General features: G+C 34.8%; 1 protein-coding gene across 1 annotated transcript in view; it reads right to left on the reverse strand.

Annotated features, from left to right (window-relative positions):
• Positions 1-20,343, reverse strand: part of LOC129220075 (acid phosphatase type 7-like) — a 94,681-nt gene that overhangs the window by 51,379 nt on the left and 22,959 nt on the right. Inside the window, exon 2 of the mRNA XM_054854412.1 lies at positions 7,500-7,691. Within this exon, the coding sequence (XP_054710387.1) occupies positions 7,500-7,691 (192 nt within the window). The remainder of the gene's footprint in view (positions 1-7,499; positions 7,692-20,343) is intronic.

Below are 20,343 nucleotides of genomic sequence, written 5' to 3' on the forward strand. Positions count from 1 at the left end.
CAATAATTGTTTGAGAAGTTTTCTTCGCCTTTAAATTTTAGTCGATAATAAATTGTATATTTTTATCGTATTTGAAAATTGTTTAAATGTTTTTTCCCATTGAGAGCCGCTCCTTCCCGAAAAAGAGGGATCATCTCGGATGAAAAGCCGTCCCTCAGCACTCCAGATCCGCCACTGCTGTATACAAGCACAATCCTGACCCAGGAAATCCGCTTGCATGAAAAATACTTCTTTGTTTAGGTATTATTTCTTTCACCCTTCTAGTTCCATTCTTACTAATTTTCCTACAAAAATAATTTCAATATTCTATTTTTATTTGGTTTTATTTTTTTCTTAGTTTTTATTAGTCATCCAATGAATATACACAAGACGGAGAAATTGAATCAGGAGCGAGATATTAGGTTTTTAATTTTCGGGAAGCGTTATTTGCACACTTACGCAATTATTTCAGAAAACAAAGATGGACTGAAGTGCCGTAAGAAAATTCTAATTCTCCAAAGGATGCCACGATTTGGAAAGTTTGAGAATTCCTGATATAGACTAAAACTGCGCTTTTGAAACTTCAACATAAAAAAAACATTCTGGAAACAAAAACCAACCTCTGTCCTTCCTCTTATCATCATAAAAGATAGCTAAAAATGCGTGTATCGGATCTCAACCATCGATTAAACTACAGGACATTAAAATAATATTTCCTGTTTTTAGTTTAAATTACCTATTTGTTATTAAACTTTAAGTTTTAGAACTAATATAATGCATTTTTAAAAACTAAAATTTGTTCGTGCCGAAGGTACGAATAGTTACAGCAGAGTCGTAGCCAGAGGCTTTTAAAGTTCATGAGTTGGAGTCAGACTCGTGAAGTAGGAGAGCCTAACTTTGAGGTAAAGGAGTCGGATTTGGAGGTTTTCAAATTCCAAGGTTCGGAATCAGAGTTGGTCATGTTTCTTCCGACTCCGCAGCTCTGCTTAAAGTGATATTCTTATCCAGAATATCCTTTTTATTCGCTAAAAAAATAATGATAATAAAAATAAATCAGCACCTCTTGGCTCGATTGGCGCCAAAATTGAACCAAAGCCTGTTTACATATGGAGTCACACATATTCCAAATTTCAACCAGAACGTAGCATTACTTCTTGAGATAGGGCACTCACAATGGAAAAAAAGAACGGGCGATTGCGCTACCCCCTTTTTAGCTGTTGACACCAAAATAAAATCAGCTTTTATACCCACTAAGGGCTACTTGCCGATAAATTTTTCTTTCATTCCGTTCATTATTTCTTGAGATACAGCAGTCACAATTGACGACAAAAAACGTTCTATAGCTCAACCCCCGTTTGAGTTATTGACACCAAAATTGAATCAGCACCTGTTCCTGTTACTGGCAACATATGCACTAAATTTTGTTTGATTCCGCCAGTTACTTCCTGAGGAATAGCAATCACGCGTAACTCAAAAAACGTCCCATTGCTCCACCCCCATTGGATGAATTCGCGCCAAAAACTAATGGGCACAAGTTCACATAGGGGCACATATGTGTACCAAATTTCGTTCGATTTCATGCGGTAGTTTTTGCTGTAGAGCGGCCACAAAAAACTGGTCACACACAGACGTGACACATATACACACACACACACACACATACACACACACATACACACACACACATACATACACACAGACAGACAGACATTTTCCAAAAATAGTCGAAATGGACTCAGCACACCTCAAAACGTTCAAATCCGTCAAAATTCGAAAATTTGCACGAATCCAATACTTTCTTCTATATATTAGATATAGAAGAAAGTAAAAATGAAGAAAAGTTTCAATCAATTGAAATTGTTCAATATATTGTTCATTTAAAATTCATGCTTATTGTTTGGAAGTTTTTTCTCCAAACAATAAGCATCTATGATTTGGAGGGGAAAATTATTTCTCAGGGGGAAAAATGTAGAACTACACGATTCATATAATATATTTTTACCTTCTCAAAAAACTTGGACCAAATTATTTCAGAAAATCTCTCTCTTATCCTGATATCATATTAAATAAATATTATTATTGATCCTTCGATTTGTCAAATATGTTCAAGTAATCAATATTCAGCAATCTCAACTCTGAGCCGCTGAACAAACGGAAATACTTGTTTCAATCAGCGAATTCCCAGTTGCAATCAAGATTATGGAGGCAATTGATAATATCATCTGAACTCACAAAACTAAGTAAACTTGCTGGACGGACGATGAAATAAAAACAGCATGCGTTGTTTTTAGTTTCCTGTAGTACATACTAAATTTTTATATGCAATAGCTTTAAGGTACGTTATATGCAATGGCACTTTGGAGCGCAAGTTAATCAATCCGACATTTTGATCTCCAAAGAACTTTGGATGCAACCTTATTTCAAGTATTTCGAAATACGTTATCATAGTATCTGGTTGCTACATCGTAAAAATAACTGTTGACATGTTGAGTAAAACAGGGGCACCCCTATGGGAGGTCACTGTGACCTCTCTTTTTACAGACTAAAATATCCGAACACCAATCAGCACAACAGGGCGCCCCGACGGGAGGTCACTGTGACCTCTCCTTTTAGAAATTAAAATAATCAAACATAAATCAACACATCATGGGCACCCCAACAGAGGGTTACTGTGTCCTCCCAAAAATATCCTTATTCGGTAAATATGAAGATATAATTACTATTTTTAATGTTCGAATGTCCCTTTTCATCAGATATACACATGTAGGCATATCCGTTTTTAATCATTCGACAGATGGAGAATCTTTTCTCCTCTCCCTCCTAAAAATGTAAGTTCTGGTCGTCCCTGTAACACATTTGAAGTTAAGCTACAATTTTCTTCAACGCAGTTTAGTTCCACATACTATCGGTGCGATGCGCTTTCCTTTGGAACATCCATGGGACGAAACTTAGTAGCAGTAAATGTACATAAATGATGTCGCACGTTATTTCAACGTAGTTCAACCCTCTATGGAGCCCCCCCCCCGTAACACCCCCTCTCAATGTCACACTTCACCTTACCCCTCTCATCCTATTGTCAAACGTCAAGCTGTATTACATTAACACTTTGCTATGAAAAATATTTTATTTCAACCAAAGTACATGATGTCACATTTCGTGTTGCCCTTTCTCTCCCTTGTCACAATTTCCCTCTTCTCCTCAAAGTGCGATACTATTGGTGGACGACACCGTAGTATTTTAAGAACTTTCAATAGATCTCTTTTTACTTTCTTCTATATCTAATATGTAGAAGAAAGTATTGGATTCGTGCAAATTTTCGAATTTCGAATTTTGACGGATTCGAACGTTTTGAGGTGTGCTGAGTCCATTTCGACTATTTTTGGAAAATGTCTGTGTGTGTGTGTGTGTGTGTGTATGTGTGTGTGTACGTGTGTCACGTCTGTGTGTGACCAGTTTTTTGTGGCCGCTCTACAGCAAAAACTACCGCATGAAATTGAACGAAATTTGGTACACATATGTGCCCCTATGTGAACTTGCGCCCATTGGTTTTTGCCGCGAATTCCTCCAAGGGGGGTGGAGCAATGGGATGTTTTTTGAGTTACGCGTGCTTGCTATTCCTCAGGAAGTAACTGGCGGAATCAAACAAAATTAGGTCCATATGTTGCCCCTAACAGGAGCAGGTGCTGATTCAATTTTGGTGTCAATAGCTCAAACGGGGGTTGAGTTATAGAGCGTTTTTTTGTCGTCAATTGTGACTATTGTATCTCAAGAAATAACGAACAGAATCAAACAAAAATTTTTTGACAAGTAGCCTTTAGTGGGTATAAGAGCTGATTTTATTTTGGTGTCAACAGCTAAAAAGGGGGGTAGCGCAATCGCGCGTTCTTTTTTTCCATTGTGAGTGCCCTATCTCAAGAAGTAATGCTACGTTCAGGTTGAAATTTGGAATATATGTGAATCCATACGTAAACAGGCTTTGGTTCAATTTTGACTCCAATAAACTTCCAAGAGGTGTTGATTTTTTTTTTTTTTTTTTTTTTTTTGCGAATAAAAATAGCTTTATTAATGCAACAATAAGAAAGATAAATCGTAATAGATTGTCGTCTGCGTATTTCTCGTGATTTTAATTGTATGGAAATGATCGGAAATATTATCTCACTGACTTAAAATTTTTAACTGTTGCCATCTTATGTTTGTTAATAAGTAAAATATTTGTAATTAATTCAAGTAAGGCTTTTAAAGTAACTTTCAATTTTCGCTCTTTGTTTTGTTTTTACAATAATTCAGACATTGGGATGGTCGTCAAGTTTTTGCATGTGTAATTTTGTTTTTGTTAGGAATATTGCTTCCTCGTTAAGCATGGGGAGGGATCAGAAAAAGGAAAAATATAGAAGAAAGTTTCGTGATGGCCACAACATACTAGTTTATGAAACGAATGTGAAAATTTATTTAGCAAGAAGCACTGTTATTATAACTTTTTAATAACTTTACAGCAAACAAGAAGTTCTCTCAATATTAAACGAGCCTAATGTTGCTTATACCAATTACCTGAATTCTCTACCTCTAAACCAGGCTGACGTAAGTCCAAAACTGCAATTTTCTGTTTTTTAGCGCATTGTACGTAGACTCTCATTTTCATCGAGCCATGTGAACGTAATGGAGTTGTTTCCTTCAGTCAAAAGTACTACTTTTAGTCACTGAAATTGATAGAATAAGCAAAAATAATAACATGGGCCCAGAAAATACTTTCATTTCCCCAATAGTTATTTTTTAATTAATTTTTTAAACTGTCCGATTTTTCAAACAAGCCGTGGTCTTGAGGACGTCACAAATGATGCATTTTGGCGCATCTTTCTACTGCGTTTCCACGTTATGATAATCAAGAAGCAAATTTAACATTGCGCTCTACGCTTGCTATCAACCATATCGTTGCCAATACACAGAGCAAAATTAAATATTTTGCTCTGTGAATGGCCACACTGAATGGCATTTCATCATTTGTGATGTCATTGGCAGAAATATAAACAATGAAAGCTCACCGATTTAAGTATTTTTTTTAATATTAAACTTAAGCAAATTATTTTAAAAATGGTCAAATCCTACGTTTTTAAACATGCTCTTTCAGAAAAAAAAAATACTTTAATATTTGGAAACTACCCCATTCCAAAAAAAAAAATAAAAAATCCTTTGTAATTATTTACCACTGTTAAAAGTGCCTGTGTCCCATCTTTTGCTTGCGTCAGATGATCTTTTTTCCTCTCTCCTGTAAAGTAGCGATTATGTGACTCACGTTGTTCTGGCTTTGAGCTGCAGAACTCAGTCTACTATTTTCGACGCCAGATTGAGTTAATTATTTTTTAACTTTTAAAACATCCCTCTCAAACCAAATATTACCGTCAAATTATTTACTTTAATTACTTTTTTTTTTTTTTTTTTCAGCGATCATGCTATTTTTCTGAGATCTACTTTACATTTATCCCCATTCATATCCTCGTTGATAATATCCTACAACTAATTGTACGTGCTACAACTTAAGTAAATGTAGAGCACTAGATAAAAATTTACAATTTAATTAAATAAAAAGCTTTCCTAAAATAGTCAGAACCTGGTTAGCTTACAGAGATTATTGCTACAATATGAAAACATCAGATAAGTCGCTTGAAGATGAAATTGGAAGGAAGTTTGAAATCTTTTTTAAAGGAACTGATCCTCTAGGAAAGACACTAGAAAGGTACACAAAAACGGAAATTTGCATTAGCTTTTAAGCTGTGAGTAGGTTTTAATGTAAAAGCGGTTGAGCGTATCGTAAGACGCAGCTCTTTATTTTTAAGGTGTGTAGTTATATCTTAAAAAGCAAGACATTGTGTAATGAATTTCAATGAGCGCACAATTTATAACGAGTTATTATTAGCATTATTAGGGGTTTTTTTATTACAAAAATACGGTATAAAAAAGGATGATGCTTTTAAAGGTTAAATGGGTTTCTGATGTGGTGTTAAAATATAGCGTTATACATTTTATGAAATATTTTACTAATATACTCGTAATGTTTCACATTTATACCAGCATTTTGCTTTTTCATGAAACGACGTCCTTGATGAAAAATTATGAGTTTCGAGACATGATGGTGTTACAGAAAATGCGCAGTCTACAAGAAATTAACCTGTATAGGACAAGTAGGTACGTCATTTAAGGGGGTCTAGAGGGGGCAAATGCCCCCCCCCTCACCTTGCTTTAAGAAATTAGAGTATTTATATAAGAGGGAGTGGTTTTGTTCCTTTTTGATGTAAGTTGCACTGCAATTAAACAACTCTATTGTGCTTGATAGATTTTTTTCCTCGATCTAAAACTACAACCTATATAAGTGTAGTTACAGTTCTGTCTTAAAGTCATTGAATCTTGGTTTATAGAGCAATTCATCTTCAATTTTGACATTTAAAAAAATAATCAACTTAGAGGCCGTTTAATCCAAGAGTGATCCACAGTATCATTTTTTTACAGGTACTATATCTTAGGGTGCGTAATAAATCCAGTACTTTTTTTTTCTGTGAGTCACTAAAGCTTTAGCTCATATGGAGGCAGAGTAAAAGACAAAAAGCAAAAGAAACCAATATTTCTGAATGACCTTGGCATTGAAAGTTTTAATAGTTAATAGTATCCAGAGCACAAAAATTGTCGCAGGTCACTTGAAGCTTCAGATGCTATGTGATAAAACCTATGTATTCGTGCTCTTGAACTTTTACCTATGCCCATTATGTGCAAAAATTTTTCAGATCTGTAACAGTCAAATACAATCCCCCCTCTCCTCTAAAATGGGGTTAAATGTTCAATTTCCCTTGCTCCTAAATTAAAAAAAAAAAAAAATCTGTAACAGTTGTGGAGTTATACTACCCTATTAACTTTAACTTCTGATTATCTTTTAAAATCGAAAATATCCATGATCAAATTCGCACTTTTCCTGATATTCACCCATAAGGCAGGCAATGAAAATTTGAATACGCCTCAATAACTAAAGCTCATTTTCACGATTTGTGTTCTAGAAAAAAAAAAAAAAACAGCATCGGTAATAATAAAAAATAATAATTTTTGAAGCATAACATTTTAACTTTTTAATGATTTACTTAAATAAACGGTGTCAAATATTCTAAATGTTAAAATCAAAATTGCACTCATCTCTTCTTTCCCTGCCATCCTCCGTCTCATTTTTAGAAATTTATTATAATATTTTTTTTTTTTTAACGAAATTGGTCATTATGATTTTTACTGTTTTCGATTACTTCATTCGTCCAGACTGAATTTCACTCCTCTAAAAGATATCAAGGAGTATTTCCATGCCTTTAATATTTTTTTAATAATATCTCTGAAGCCAATGAATTTGTCAAGTCAGTAAAACAAGAAAATAGATGAAAATAGAATAAAGAACATTTTTGAACACTGCATAGAGATTCGTGCGTCTAAAAGGAGCTATGCGTATAGCAGTTAGAAGCAATGAAGTGTGAGAAAACAAAAGCACAACTCACAGTATTTAGTATCAATTCCCAGATCGGTGAGTTTTGACGTGTGGATGTATTGAAAGAAACCCCTGTTGTTCAGAATCTGCCAAGTTCCGTTGGCCGACTTGTCCAGCTCGCCCGCCGACAGTCCGTATTCGACAATCGAAGCGTCAGTGGCCTGGAAAGTACTCCACATTACTGTCATCATGTCAATTCTTTCTAAAAGATAAAACACAAGATTAATGAACGCTGGAATTATGGGAATGAGTCGCATTTTTGCTGCAAATAATTTTCGGTGTCGTAATTAGGCGTTGTAGTGATGAATTAGAGCCAGTTTAGAAGACAGTTCAAACTATCCGGAACTTCTGCCTTAAATTCGGGACTCGGCTAATTGAAAGGGAGACCCAGGACCCAAAATAATTTGGAGGCCTCCTGAAGACTATGGCAGAATGCAGTGGCTGATTTACAGGTTTGAAGGCTCATCGGAATGCATTTTTGAGGGCTCTTTTGTATATTTTTTGAGTCTACTTTCGGGAACCCATAAGTCGACTTGGCCAATTAATTCACTGCTGTCAAAATGAATAAAAATTATCTTTCGAGGAACTTTTTTTCTAATTAATAAATCATTATTTTTTCTAAAACTGTTTGTATAGTTTTAATTCTACGAACAAGACAGTAAGAACTTAGGGCCCCTTCGGAACATGTAGCCCCAGGCCCAGGCCTGGCCAGCCTGTTGTAATCAGGCTCTGCTTAAATTGGTTACTAAATTATACTAGGTATCTCTTTTTCAACACGAAAGGAAAAAAAACAAGTTCAATGAAAATGAGGCAACTTCGATCTACAGGCTGTTATCATTTGTGTGAACTTAGCTGCAAATTCGAACCTAGTTTCGGGAAAAAGCTCAGAAATATGATAAGTAAAGGGAGAGGTTTCACCAGAACATCTCCCTGTTTTTGAAACGCTACAGTTGGCGATGAAATGGAAGTACAGTTGAGCCTCGTCCATCCGGTCCCCGTTTATCCAGATCTCCGGCTTATCCGGATCGTAATGTCAAAAAAAAAAAAAAAAAAAAAAAATACTTACTTAAATAATAATTTTAAATAATGGCAGCAAGAAAAGAACTATAAATACGCTAAATGTTCGAGGGGGGGGGAGGGTTTCGATTAAACGTACAATTCCTGCGTAGAACGTACAATAAAGAATTAGGGTCAGGTGCGGTAAAAGTCATGAAGTAAAATAGGTCAGATTTTTAAAAAAATCTTCAAAAAGTATACAAAGAATATACATTTTTTCTGTGCTGCCAGGTTTGTGTAAATTGTTGACAGCAGGCATAAAAAATATGCAAAACTAGCAGAAACTAATATTAGAGATTTAATGTTTTCCTTAATAGAAGCTTGAATATGTTCATTATAAAAACTTTTGATTTAAGGAAGCTTAAATGAAAGTTCTCAGTATTTTTATCTACTTCATAAAGCACATTTTCAAGATTAATCTCCTGAAGTTTTGGTCCAAAAACACTAAACAAATATTTTTAGGGCAATAAAACTTGTGGGGTAAAATAAGTCATGTTTTGCATTATAGGCTAAACTTAAAGTTATATAGCTAATTACATTTTTCGCTTTTTAAATCACTTTTTGTTTTCATATGAGTGTGCTAATTTAAAATAAGTTTTGTCTAGTTTTGTAATTATTTTTATACATAAAATGAAATCTTTAAACTAATAGTGTAAAATAGTTCACTTAAAATGCCAAAACTAAGAACACAGTTTTTTTGTTCGAAGAACTTCCACCAGAAAATGTTGTTGAAAAGTTCAGCGAAAGTGGCTTCCTAACACTTTGGGAATTTTGGCACACAAATTTTGGGTATACGAATCCCAGAAAATCATTCTATGGAGATGACATCAAAAAAAAAAAAGACTCAGTAGCATAAACATCTAGAATCTCAAGAAAAAACTGAGGCTGTTTCATCAATTTGGGAGCTAGACGAATCAAGTAAAAATTCTCCTTTTAAACGTATAAAAGCGTCTATCATAAGCACATGTACAATAACATAAAATAAGTAAAGAAGCTCTGAAGAATGCCAGATGAAAAAGGACATGTAGAAATAAAATGATGGAATTTTAATTTTAACAAGCCAGACAACTTTGGAAAGATTTCACACAGAAAAAGTCCCAAGAGGCAATACAAATTAAACTCTCTTTCTCCTATGACTGTACCTGTGTTTCTTAAAAGAAGCACAGGCACAGTCATAGAAAAAAAAACGAAACACTCGTTCGTATTAAAAAACTATTGATACTAGAGACACATGTAAGGTGTTATTTTTTCAAGAATAATGTGTTCTACATAAATATGTTAATAAATTGTTGTTAAGGGGTCGTCTTCATATTAAAATGAGCATCAACTTCAAAATGTTCTACGATAATCCACCTTTTTTTATCACATATTTGTGATTACCATCCTTTTTTAACTTTGTATACAAAATTTTGTTTAATTTGATCCAGCAGCCTTTACTTCAGAATTGAGTTTTGAAAAATCCCTCTCGTAATGTTAAAACATATTTTGATATTTTTATACATAACACATAAACTAGATTAGGTACGGCATTTTTTTTATATCAAAATATAAATCGACCCAATATTCACAAAGCATCATTTACAACAGCTAAAAATCTAAATTTGGAATTTTTTTATGAATTATGATAATATTTTTTTGAAAAATATATGATCTGAAACCCCAAAATAAATTTTAATAGAAAAACAATCTAGAAGAGCTTTTATGTGGAAATCTAAAATTTGAGCTCACAAAATATTCAGTAGTTTTCGCGCTATGGGCTTAAAAATTCATTTTTTCCTTGTTTAGGGGACCGTATACCTTTTTAAAACAGAAATTATGAAAGTTGGTTTCCTCGTAGAAAAAGAACAAAATTGTTCAACAAAATATGCAAACCAATTATAACGTGGGTTTTCTACATTGGAGTTAAGTCGATGAATTTTTAAATGTATAAATTTATTCGCTGTCGCTGCAGAAGTACAACACAATATTGCAATTGTCAGTTTTTTATGGATATCAATAAAACGTCAATAACGCGAAACACTATTTAATTGTTTAATAAAAGAATATTTCACAAATCATTTTAAATTAAAGGCTACATTTAAAATACTTTTTTTTTAAAGTAAATTTTTTTTTCTGCATTTAGTCTTTGCCTTTTGTAAAACAATACCTCCGAAAAATAAAATTAACGTACACAACTTTTTCACAGAAAATATGATAAAACCTCATTGTCTTGCTAGTCATGTAGCAATAGGCAGTGGAGAATAAATGACTCGTCTCAGTGGTAATTCGCGAAAAGAAAAAATTATTGCCCTGTTTAAATCGGGAGAAAGCACTCGAAAAATAGCCGTTAGTATGAAATTTCTCCTTTAAGTGTATCCAGATGGGTCAAAAGGTAATATTTGCTCTTAGATCAGTTTGCTGATTGTTACGAATTATTATTATTATTATTTGTAAAGTGTTTGAATAATTTTCAATTTGTTAAGATCTAAGAGAGGAAATGTCAATCGCAGTAGTGGGCCGCAGGCTTTGAGCCCGTAATCTGCACGCAAAGAAGTTGTTGTGGCTAATTGTGAACTTTTTTTTTTTTTTTTTGACTTCGTCAAAAATTTAACAAAACATTAATTCGGATGTAAGATTAAGTAGAGTTTTTGTCTATTTTTAATTATAATTTAAATACTGCTTTTTTAAATTTACTTTCTCCGTCATTTTCCGTGCATTTCACATTAAAATCATTCTTGCAAGTCAAAGATAAAATTTCAAAATATATTCTTCTTTTTTAAATAACACGGAAAAATATGGAAAAAGGAAGAAAGTTATAATAAAATATTGTAATAAACTACTGAATGCCTATTTTATTAAATGCATGTTTTTCAGAAACCGATTTCTGAATTATCGGCTCCAATTTTATGACATTAGAACTGTGGTGTAATCCACATTCATTCAGTTTCTTTTTGTTTCGATTTCCGGCGCCGATCGAGAGCCGTTTGCTGAATCCTTTCTCTGCGCGTGCTGGAAAGTTTATGATGACGTCATTGATTCGCATTTCTGAGGTCACTGAACTTTTAGCCAACCGCGAGAAAGTTTTGGTTTTGAAATGATTTGTATTGGACAGGGAACCGCTTCGAGTCGGTTATTTGGATGATGTAATTTTTGTTCTAGAAGCTTCCATGAAATGTTGATAAAAAGGCCACGCAACGTTTTTTAAAGGGAGATCATATTTTTTGCTTGCATCGGAACGCTGTGTTGAAGAGCGAAGGGTTCTTGGCCCGATTCGCTCGGCCGAGTATGGCTCCTAAGCGGTCCTTTAGTTCGGTGTGCCCGTATTTGATGAGTGATTGTTTCGCATTGTGTTTTACTGCTGTGCCATGATGTTTAATATGCTGTGACCACATGTCTGTTCTGCCACTGTTTGGTGCGTTTGTGCAGACCTTGCTTCCCGTTTGTAATGTGAAAAAGTGGGACAATAAATCGGTTATGTTTACGAACTCTCATGGATTATTCTTCGTTTGGACTTTCAGCTTTCCGTTACCCGGCATGATAATTTCAGATGTACGTGAGTACCCTTCTTAAATATTTCGGTCTCAGTTCATGTTTGTAATGCCAACTTCTCCATTTTTATCATGTGCTCTCGTAATGTATATTCTTAACATTTCGGAGTTAGAGTTCTCCCATAACAATAAGATCGTATGATCAAGCTGTCAAATCAAACGATTAGTGAATTCACTTTGTCGCGGGGTGAATTCACCGTTCTTGGGTTTATGCTGAAATGTCTTTGTTTATTAAACACTCACCACTATACGGATTCACGTGCCGAACACAAGTTTACATCGTCTTTTTCCAACTCTGTAAAGGAGTACCCTAATTCCTCTATGGTCATTCATGTTTAAGGAGGTGTATAATTTCTTTGTCATTTACTCGGTGCAAATCAAATTCACTTCTACTTTTTCGAATGATTTTCGTAGCCTGTTCCCCGGCCTTCCCCACACAACTACGCGACATTTTTGGTGCGTGACCAGTCCCATCTTTGGTGTTGTGCCAGTTCTTTTTCTTGTGAAACCGAGCTCATAAAAAAAAATTAAATAAATTTGTAACACTTGATATTATGGGAATGAACTCTAACGCTCAGTGGAAATTGTTTGCTTGTACATCTACTGTTGAAAAATTGTTTCTTGTTGAAATTTTTGTCATTCTAAGTTAAATGAAATTTTTGGTTGTGAATTAATTTTTCTTTGACCATGCCTGCTAAAAGAAAAACCCGTCAGGTTGACCCAACTTTGTCAGCCGTGTCCAACACTGTTGATAATGCTAGTGTGACACAAACCCCTCAAAATGCTGCATCTTGTAGAACTTACAGTTCTGGCAGATCCCCATTCATGCTCAATGTTGCTAATTTTAGTGGAGATCCCGCTGAAACACAATATTTTGTAGAGCAGGTTAAAGATATAATAAGTGTTAATTCGTGGTCTGAAAAAAAAGGTGTCTTGTACATTAAAAGTAAATTGTCAGGAGCAGCACTTAAATATATTTTAGAGACACCAGATCTAAGGTATTCTGACTCAGTTACAAAAGTAACTGATGCATTGTTATCATTTTTTAAGCCGGTGGTTAATACTTATTCTATGAAGGACTTTCACTCCATTAACATGGAACAATCAGAGTCAATTTTGAATTTGGCTCATAGAATAAAATTAATTACCACTAGTGTTTTCAAAATTAAGAATCCTGAATTTCAAAATGAAATAATGTACCAAAAATTGTTGTCTACCATTCCGTCAGACTTTAGAGTCAAAATTTTAGAACTTGACATCAAGTCATTTGACTTGGCTGTAAAAAAAATTGAGGAATTGCAAAAATTGAAAGATGATGTTAAATCCTATGAGAATCCTCAATTTTCTGATGAACATGTTTTGGCACTACAAAAAAAAATTGTTTCGCTAGAATTGCAACTGGATCAAAATAAAAGGGGTGTTCAGTCTAAAGCTAAACAAAATGATGGTTATCCAAAACAAAAATTGTTTGCTTCTCAGGAGCATTTGGACACTATTCCTAGTAATTCTGCTTGTGAATCTAAACAATTTGAGGTGTCGTCAAGACAATTTCCTCAAAACCGTCAATTCAGAAAACTGTTGTGCAGATTTTGTGGTAAAGCTGGTCATGTGCAAGAAAGATGTTTTGTGTATTTAAAACAAATGAACAACAGTGCTCGATTTCAAAATCGACGACTTAGGTCTAATATTTCTCATGGTCGAAACAATTTTTTCAGCCAATCTCATAATTCAAATTTTGAGCCCTTGGGCCGTTCTGATTATTTTGAAAGACCTGTGTTGGGAAATTTTTCTAATACTGATAATCAATCGAATTCTAGAGCCATTAGATATAATTTCAGAAATGATAATTATCATCAAAATCAGAGGTTTAATAACAGGTTCAGAAATCATCAGGTGAACTGTCTGAGTTTTTCGAGAATTATAAAAGATAAAATTCAATACAATGATATGGGTACACAGTATTCTCCCATTAAGTGTGTTAATGCTTCCCAAACATCTTTTGTGTATTCAAACAATGAATCTGACCCACAGGCATCAGAAAAAATTTTGTCTTTTCAAAATTGTGCACCAGTGGTAACCTCTGATCATCAAATTCAAAATAGAAGTCTGTTGGTACAAAACCCAGAGCCCAGATTTCACTTTCCACAGCCAGTTCACCATACTGCAGAGTTTTTGCCTAATTATAGTTATAATTTCTGTCCAAACAAAGACAAAAATGTTGTTAATTCTTGTCCAGGTGGTAATTCAAATGTTCGTATGGTACATGATGCAAAGGACATGAGTTCCTTGTGTACTGTAAATCAAAGCAATGTCATAAATGCCACACAAAATGCTAACATGAACTCTAATGATCTGTATCATAATTGTGGTGTTGATTTTCCTGTACCTCCTCCACCTGGTTTTCATAATTTTTCTGAAAATAATATGTCTTTTACACCTCATAATATTCTCTTTGTACCACAACCACCTATTTTCAATAACTCGGTGCCAAATTTTCATAATGTAAACCCTTCTGGCCAAAATAATTCTACTCGTGGTGGTAATGTGTCAGATCTGACTCGCTCTAGTGGTCATACTTACTCGAGACCTGTTCAAAAATCCACCGGTGTCATTAAAATTGGCAAAACTCTTGCAACTCAAACTTCTCCTGTGAAAAATAAGTCGTCATTGTCGGTTGAAGCTCAGGAATTTATTCCTGCAGCTCTGGTAAATGTAAGATTACAAAGTTCACATCATGAGGACTTGTCAAATAAGTTGCCATTAGTCAAAGTTCAAATTTCTAATTTGTTTTTTCCTTTTTTTAATTGATTCTGGAGCTAGTCTTAGCATTTTGAGTGATGATGTTGTCCAGAAAATTAAACAAATTGTCAAAATCAAAAATTTAGGAAGACGAATAACTGTATCCACTGTGAATTCCAGTGTAGATTTTATTTCATGTGTAGAATTCTCATTTAAAATTCAAAGTAATTTCTTTCGTCATTCTTTCTACACGATGAACATTAGAGATAATTCTCCATTTGTGGGAATTCTTGGTTATGATTTCTTAACTAAACATAACATGTATATTCTCCCTAAAGAGAATGTATTATTTTATGATGGTAACAAATTTCCTTTGTTGAGGAACCCTCATGAACTTGACAACAATGTGAACTTGTGTAATAATTGTAGTGCTTACACATCTCCCAGTTTGGAAGCAATGAATAGAGTTCAGGTTTTTTCTAAACAGTTTGTTGAACCAAAACAAACTGCTCTCATTAAAGTTTTTGCTCATGGGAAGTTAGACAACAAATCACATTTTTTGTTTACAATTTGTGATTCGGTAAATTCAGTTAAAATTGAAGAGTCGATAATTTCTATTGATGAGGATCCGAATGGGCAGCTGTGCAAGAAAAATTCTTTTTATCTATACGTTGAGAACAATTCTTCTCAGAAAGTTCATCTCAATAAAAACATGACTTTGGGGCACTTGAGTCAAATTGACCATATTCAGGAGATTGAGAATAAAAATAATGAGCATTCACTGAACTTTATTCAGGCGTCTAATGAAGTTGTGCAACTCAGGGAAAAAGAATTTAACTTGGAAAATTTTAATTTGGCTCATTTAAAGGATAATCAACTGTCTGACATGCAAAATTTGTTGAAAGAAAATACACAGTGTTTTTCAAGTTCTTTGAACTCTCTCGGTCATTCAGACAGAATCAGAGTTGATTTTCAATTCACTCATGATTATCCAATTAAGGCGCTTCCTTTCCCCATACCTCAGAGTCTTCAAGAAGAAGCTAAAAATCAATTAAATCAGTTACAAGAGGCTAACGTGATTTCTAGGAATTTATCTAACTACGGTTGCCCCTGTCTCCTGGTGAAGAAAAAAGATGACGGATCAGGTGTACAAAAGTACAGATTGGCCTTACACTTAAGACTTTTAAATGCCATAATTGTTCATTCATCTTACCCGCTTCCGAAGATCCATTCCCTGATCAACTCTTTGTCAGAATACAAATATTTTTCAACTTTGGACTTACATGCTGCCTATCATCAAATTGATTTACCAGAAGAGTACCGAGACAAATTCTCCTTCACAACACCTTGGGGTACCTACGCTTTTCACAGAATTCCTTTTGGCGTGGCCAGTGGGGCGAGCATACAACAACATTATTCTGACACTGTTTGTGAACAAACAAACATGGATGGAATCTTTAGTTATCAAGATGATTTGATTGTAGCTTCAAGAACCTTTGATGAGATGAAGGTTAAGCTTCAGAAACTGTTTTCAGTCCTTAAAGACTTTAACTTGACTCTGTCACCAAAGAAATGTCATTTTTTCATGGACAAAATAGATTATCTGGGATTCCAGATTTCTCAACATAAAGTCTTGCCAATCTCGTCAAATATTGTGAAAGTTACTTCCTTTCCTCCGCCAAAAACAAAGAAGCAGCTGAAGCGTTTCATTGGTATTTGCTCATATTACAGAACACTCATATACAAATTTTCTGATTTGATTCATCCACTGAATCAGTTGACCCATCCTAAAGCAGTTTTTAAATGGACAGATGAAGTAAATGAATGTTTTCAAAAATTGCAAGAAGTGTTTTTCAAGAATCCATATATTGTTCAACCGAACTGGAATGAGAAATTCTATGTGAACACAGATGCAAGTGGACTGGCAATAAGTGGTGTGCTCTTGCAAAAGAGGGATGGTTTGTTTATCCCAATTTCTTTCTTTTCGAAATTGCTTTCTCCAGCTGAAACAAGGTATCCTGCTATAAAGCTAGAATTGATGGCAATTGTGAAGACTCTCGAAGCATTCAAGTCATACATATTTAATCGCCACATCTTTTTATTATGTGATGCCAAAAGTCTGAAATTTTACAGTAAAAACTCGTCTCCTGCATCTTTAACTACTCGGTGGCTAATGACTTTATCTGAATACAACTATTCCTTCTTACATTTGGCTGGTGAAAAAAATTTATTTGCTGACATGCTCTCTCGCACAGACCTTACAAATCATCAAGTTGATATAGTATCAGATCCTTCTTTGTTACGTGATAATCGAATTAACCCTGTGGTTGACACAACTTTCGATAAGGGGGAAGTTTTACCGGAAATTGTTGAAGTGTATGAGGATAATACTGGGAATTGTGTAAACACTGATGGTTCTGATCAAAATGTTAATTTTGTTGATAATGTACAGAATTCTGGTACACTTTTACAACATTGTGTTAATGTGTTGAGCTTAATTGATGTTGGAGAAAAGGAGAAAGATCCTTTGTTGCAAGTAACTCAGTCGACAATTTTAAAAGAGCAATTAAAAGATCCTAAATTATCTGTCATTTATAATAATATTCTTAATAGATTTGCTCTTGAGAAACATAACAAATTTTGTATCCATCCTGAAACTTTGGTTTTAATGATGTGCAAAAGTAATTCATCTAATGATGATCAGGAAAATTTGAAAATTGTCATTCCTGATTCTTTAAAAGCTAAAGTTTTAAGTATTGCTCATCATTCACATCTTGGCATAAATAAGACTTATGCATTTCTAACTAAAAATGTTTATTGGGAGAGAATGTATGTTGACTGCTTAAATTACTGTGCTAGTTGTACCAAGTGCATTCAGGCTAAGCCTCATCGTATAAACAAAGCACCCTTTCAGGAAACCTTTTCACCTGTTAAATGCAATCAACTAGTGACACTCGACATCGTTGGACCCCTCGGCAATAACAAATATATCTTAACTGTCATTGATGCCTTTTCGAGACACTTAGAGTTGTATATTTTGAATAATATAACTGCTGTGTCAGTTGCTAAGTCTTTCTTTAAATACGTCACTTTGTTTGGTAGACCTGAATTAGTTTTGACAGATCTTGGTCGTCAGTTCAATTGTGAACTATTTGCTAAATTTAATCAGCTTTTTAATATTCAGTTAAGGCACACTACGTCGGCTAATGCCCAAGCTAACACTCTGAGTGAGAGAGTGAACCTATCCATTAAAACTTCGATTAAAGCTTTGCTAGCATCAGGTCTTGATTTTGATTATGCTGTTGATGTTCATAAAGCCTGTTATAACGCGTCCACACATTCAACTACTGAATTCTCTCCTAATTTAGTTCATTTCGGTCGAGAATTATCATTAATTACAGACATTGTTAATTTTAATATTAATCCATCTTTGGATTCGGCTTTTGAATTGCACAAACTTTTAGAGCAATTGCAATTTGTTTATCGGGAGGTTTACCAGAATTCTGTAAGTAAGAAGTTGGCACAAAATGAGACCCAAAATTCCAATTGTAAATCTCGAAAGATCAACGCTGGCGACTGGCTGTATCTTAAGTCGAAAAATAAGTTTCGTCCATCCTTTTGTGGACCATTCATTTGTAAACGTATTGTATCTCCTGTTCTTGTGCTCATTCAAGAACTGAATAACAAAGCGGCACCTCTGAAAAAGATACACATCAACCGATTGATCAAGGTCCAGAAACGTCTTCCTTATCTTCAAGAAAATCAGTTGCCAAACGATGATGTTGTTCAGCGTCCTGATTCGCCTCAACCGTATCAACTCCCTGTTCATGATGAGCCTGTTGACATACCCGTGTTGCGACCACCTTCACCTGAAGTGAGTGTCGATCGACTGGATGCTGAGCCGCCTGTCCTGTCGCCCCATCCGAGTCCGAATGCTGATGCTGTGCCCTCTGCTTGCCTTTCTCGAGATGCCAGTCCCTGTGGTGATGCTCCAGTGCCTCCCAGCCCTCGAGCTTCAATTCCTGATCCAGACATGAGATGTCCCTATCCGTTAAGAAACCGCCGTTAGTGCCTCTTCTTGTGTCCATGCGTGCTACTGCCTTGATGAGATCTGCTGCCTGCCTGATGTTTTGGCTGACCTGCCCTTCAGATGTGATCGCCTGCTCCCAATGATGTGTTTGACTGTGTCTGAACCAGCTGCTGATGAGCCTTTGGTGTCCTCCTGTCACCTGACGTTGTGCCATGCCTGTTGACGTCCTCATGTGGTAGCTGACGACATTCTTTTGGTGTAACACTCTCACGAACTTTTTTTCTTTTTCAGCAAGAACTTTTAAATTCAAAATTCAAGATTGACGAAAAAAAATGAAGAAAATTTGGACTGGTCTCCTGAAAAATTCAAGTAAAATTTTTGTTCTTCTGGAACTTTCTTCAATTACTCTCACGGTCAAGTATTTGTAAAATTTTTTTTTTGGTCAAAATTTATTCTTTTGCATTGCAGTACTTTCTTGGTAGGTTTGGAGTTCCATGTGCATGATGAGTTGACCTATGCTGTGGCGGAAAATTCATTTTGGCTGCTTGTTGAAATTGTAAAAATTTTTTTTTTATGTAATTCATGGTTAGGATAACTCTTTACACAAACAAATATTGGTTAGGGAAAATATCTTTTTTGTTTCAGTTTGTTTTCTTTTAACAAAGAAAAAAAAAGTATCAAGGTGTTTTTTTGAAAAACACAAAATTTTTCCTTTTGATTTTGAAAGTTGTTTTGTCCCATTTTAAATGTTTTTCAGAAGTTAGTTTGTTGCTTTCAGTACAAAGAGTACCTCTTCTTGTGATGCAAATAGTATGCGGGCTGGATGAGATCATTTCTGGTCATTTCGTCATGCATGGTTGGACTGCTGTGCAGCCTCAGAATCGTCTCGAGAGGTCAAAATTGTCAATGCAAGTGCAGTTTTCGATTGTGCATGCAGTTGTGTTTGGTTTTGGTTTTCTTGAAAGCTCTGCTTGTCCATCGCGGCCGTACATTTTCTTTTAATTTTGTGAGTCCCCCTTTTTTCATTGGAACCGGCACTAGTCCCCGCATCTCAAGAATTGTTTTTTCTGCTTTGTGCAGCTTTCACCAACGTCTTCTGATTTGTTTTTTTTTTTTTGACAAAGAAATTTTTTTTGTTTCATTTTTGATCATTTGTTTTTCATTGAAAAATTTCATTTGTTTTTGATTTTCGTTTCTTGTGTCAGGATAGTGTATGGAGCATTATGAAATTTGACAGCCATGTGGGGTTATATATATAACAGAGTGATTGAATTGTTTTCAAGTGCTGTATATGCTGTTCTTGATGCATTGATGTAAATATTTGACTTGTGTATTGTCACTTTTGTTTGCCCTTTTTGCAGGTTGACTGGTTGAAATGATTTGCTGAGTGTGAAAGGTTCATTTGATGGTACTTCTTGGTTGGGTTGAGCCCTGTTGAAATTGGTGCACCTACCTAATGATGTTGCTTTCCTTCCTTTTTCCCCATTTTGGTGTTGTAGAGG

The sequence above is a fragment of the Uloborus diversus genome, chromosome 4, assembly GCF_026930045.1.
Source record: "Uloborus diversus isolate 005 chromosome 4, Udiv.v.3.1, whole genome shotgun sequence".
In the NCBI taxonomy this organism is placed as follows: Eukaryota; Metazoa; Arthropoda; class Arachnida; order Araneae; family Uloboridae; genus Uloborus; species Uloborus diversus.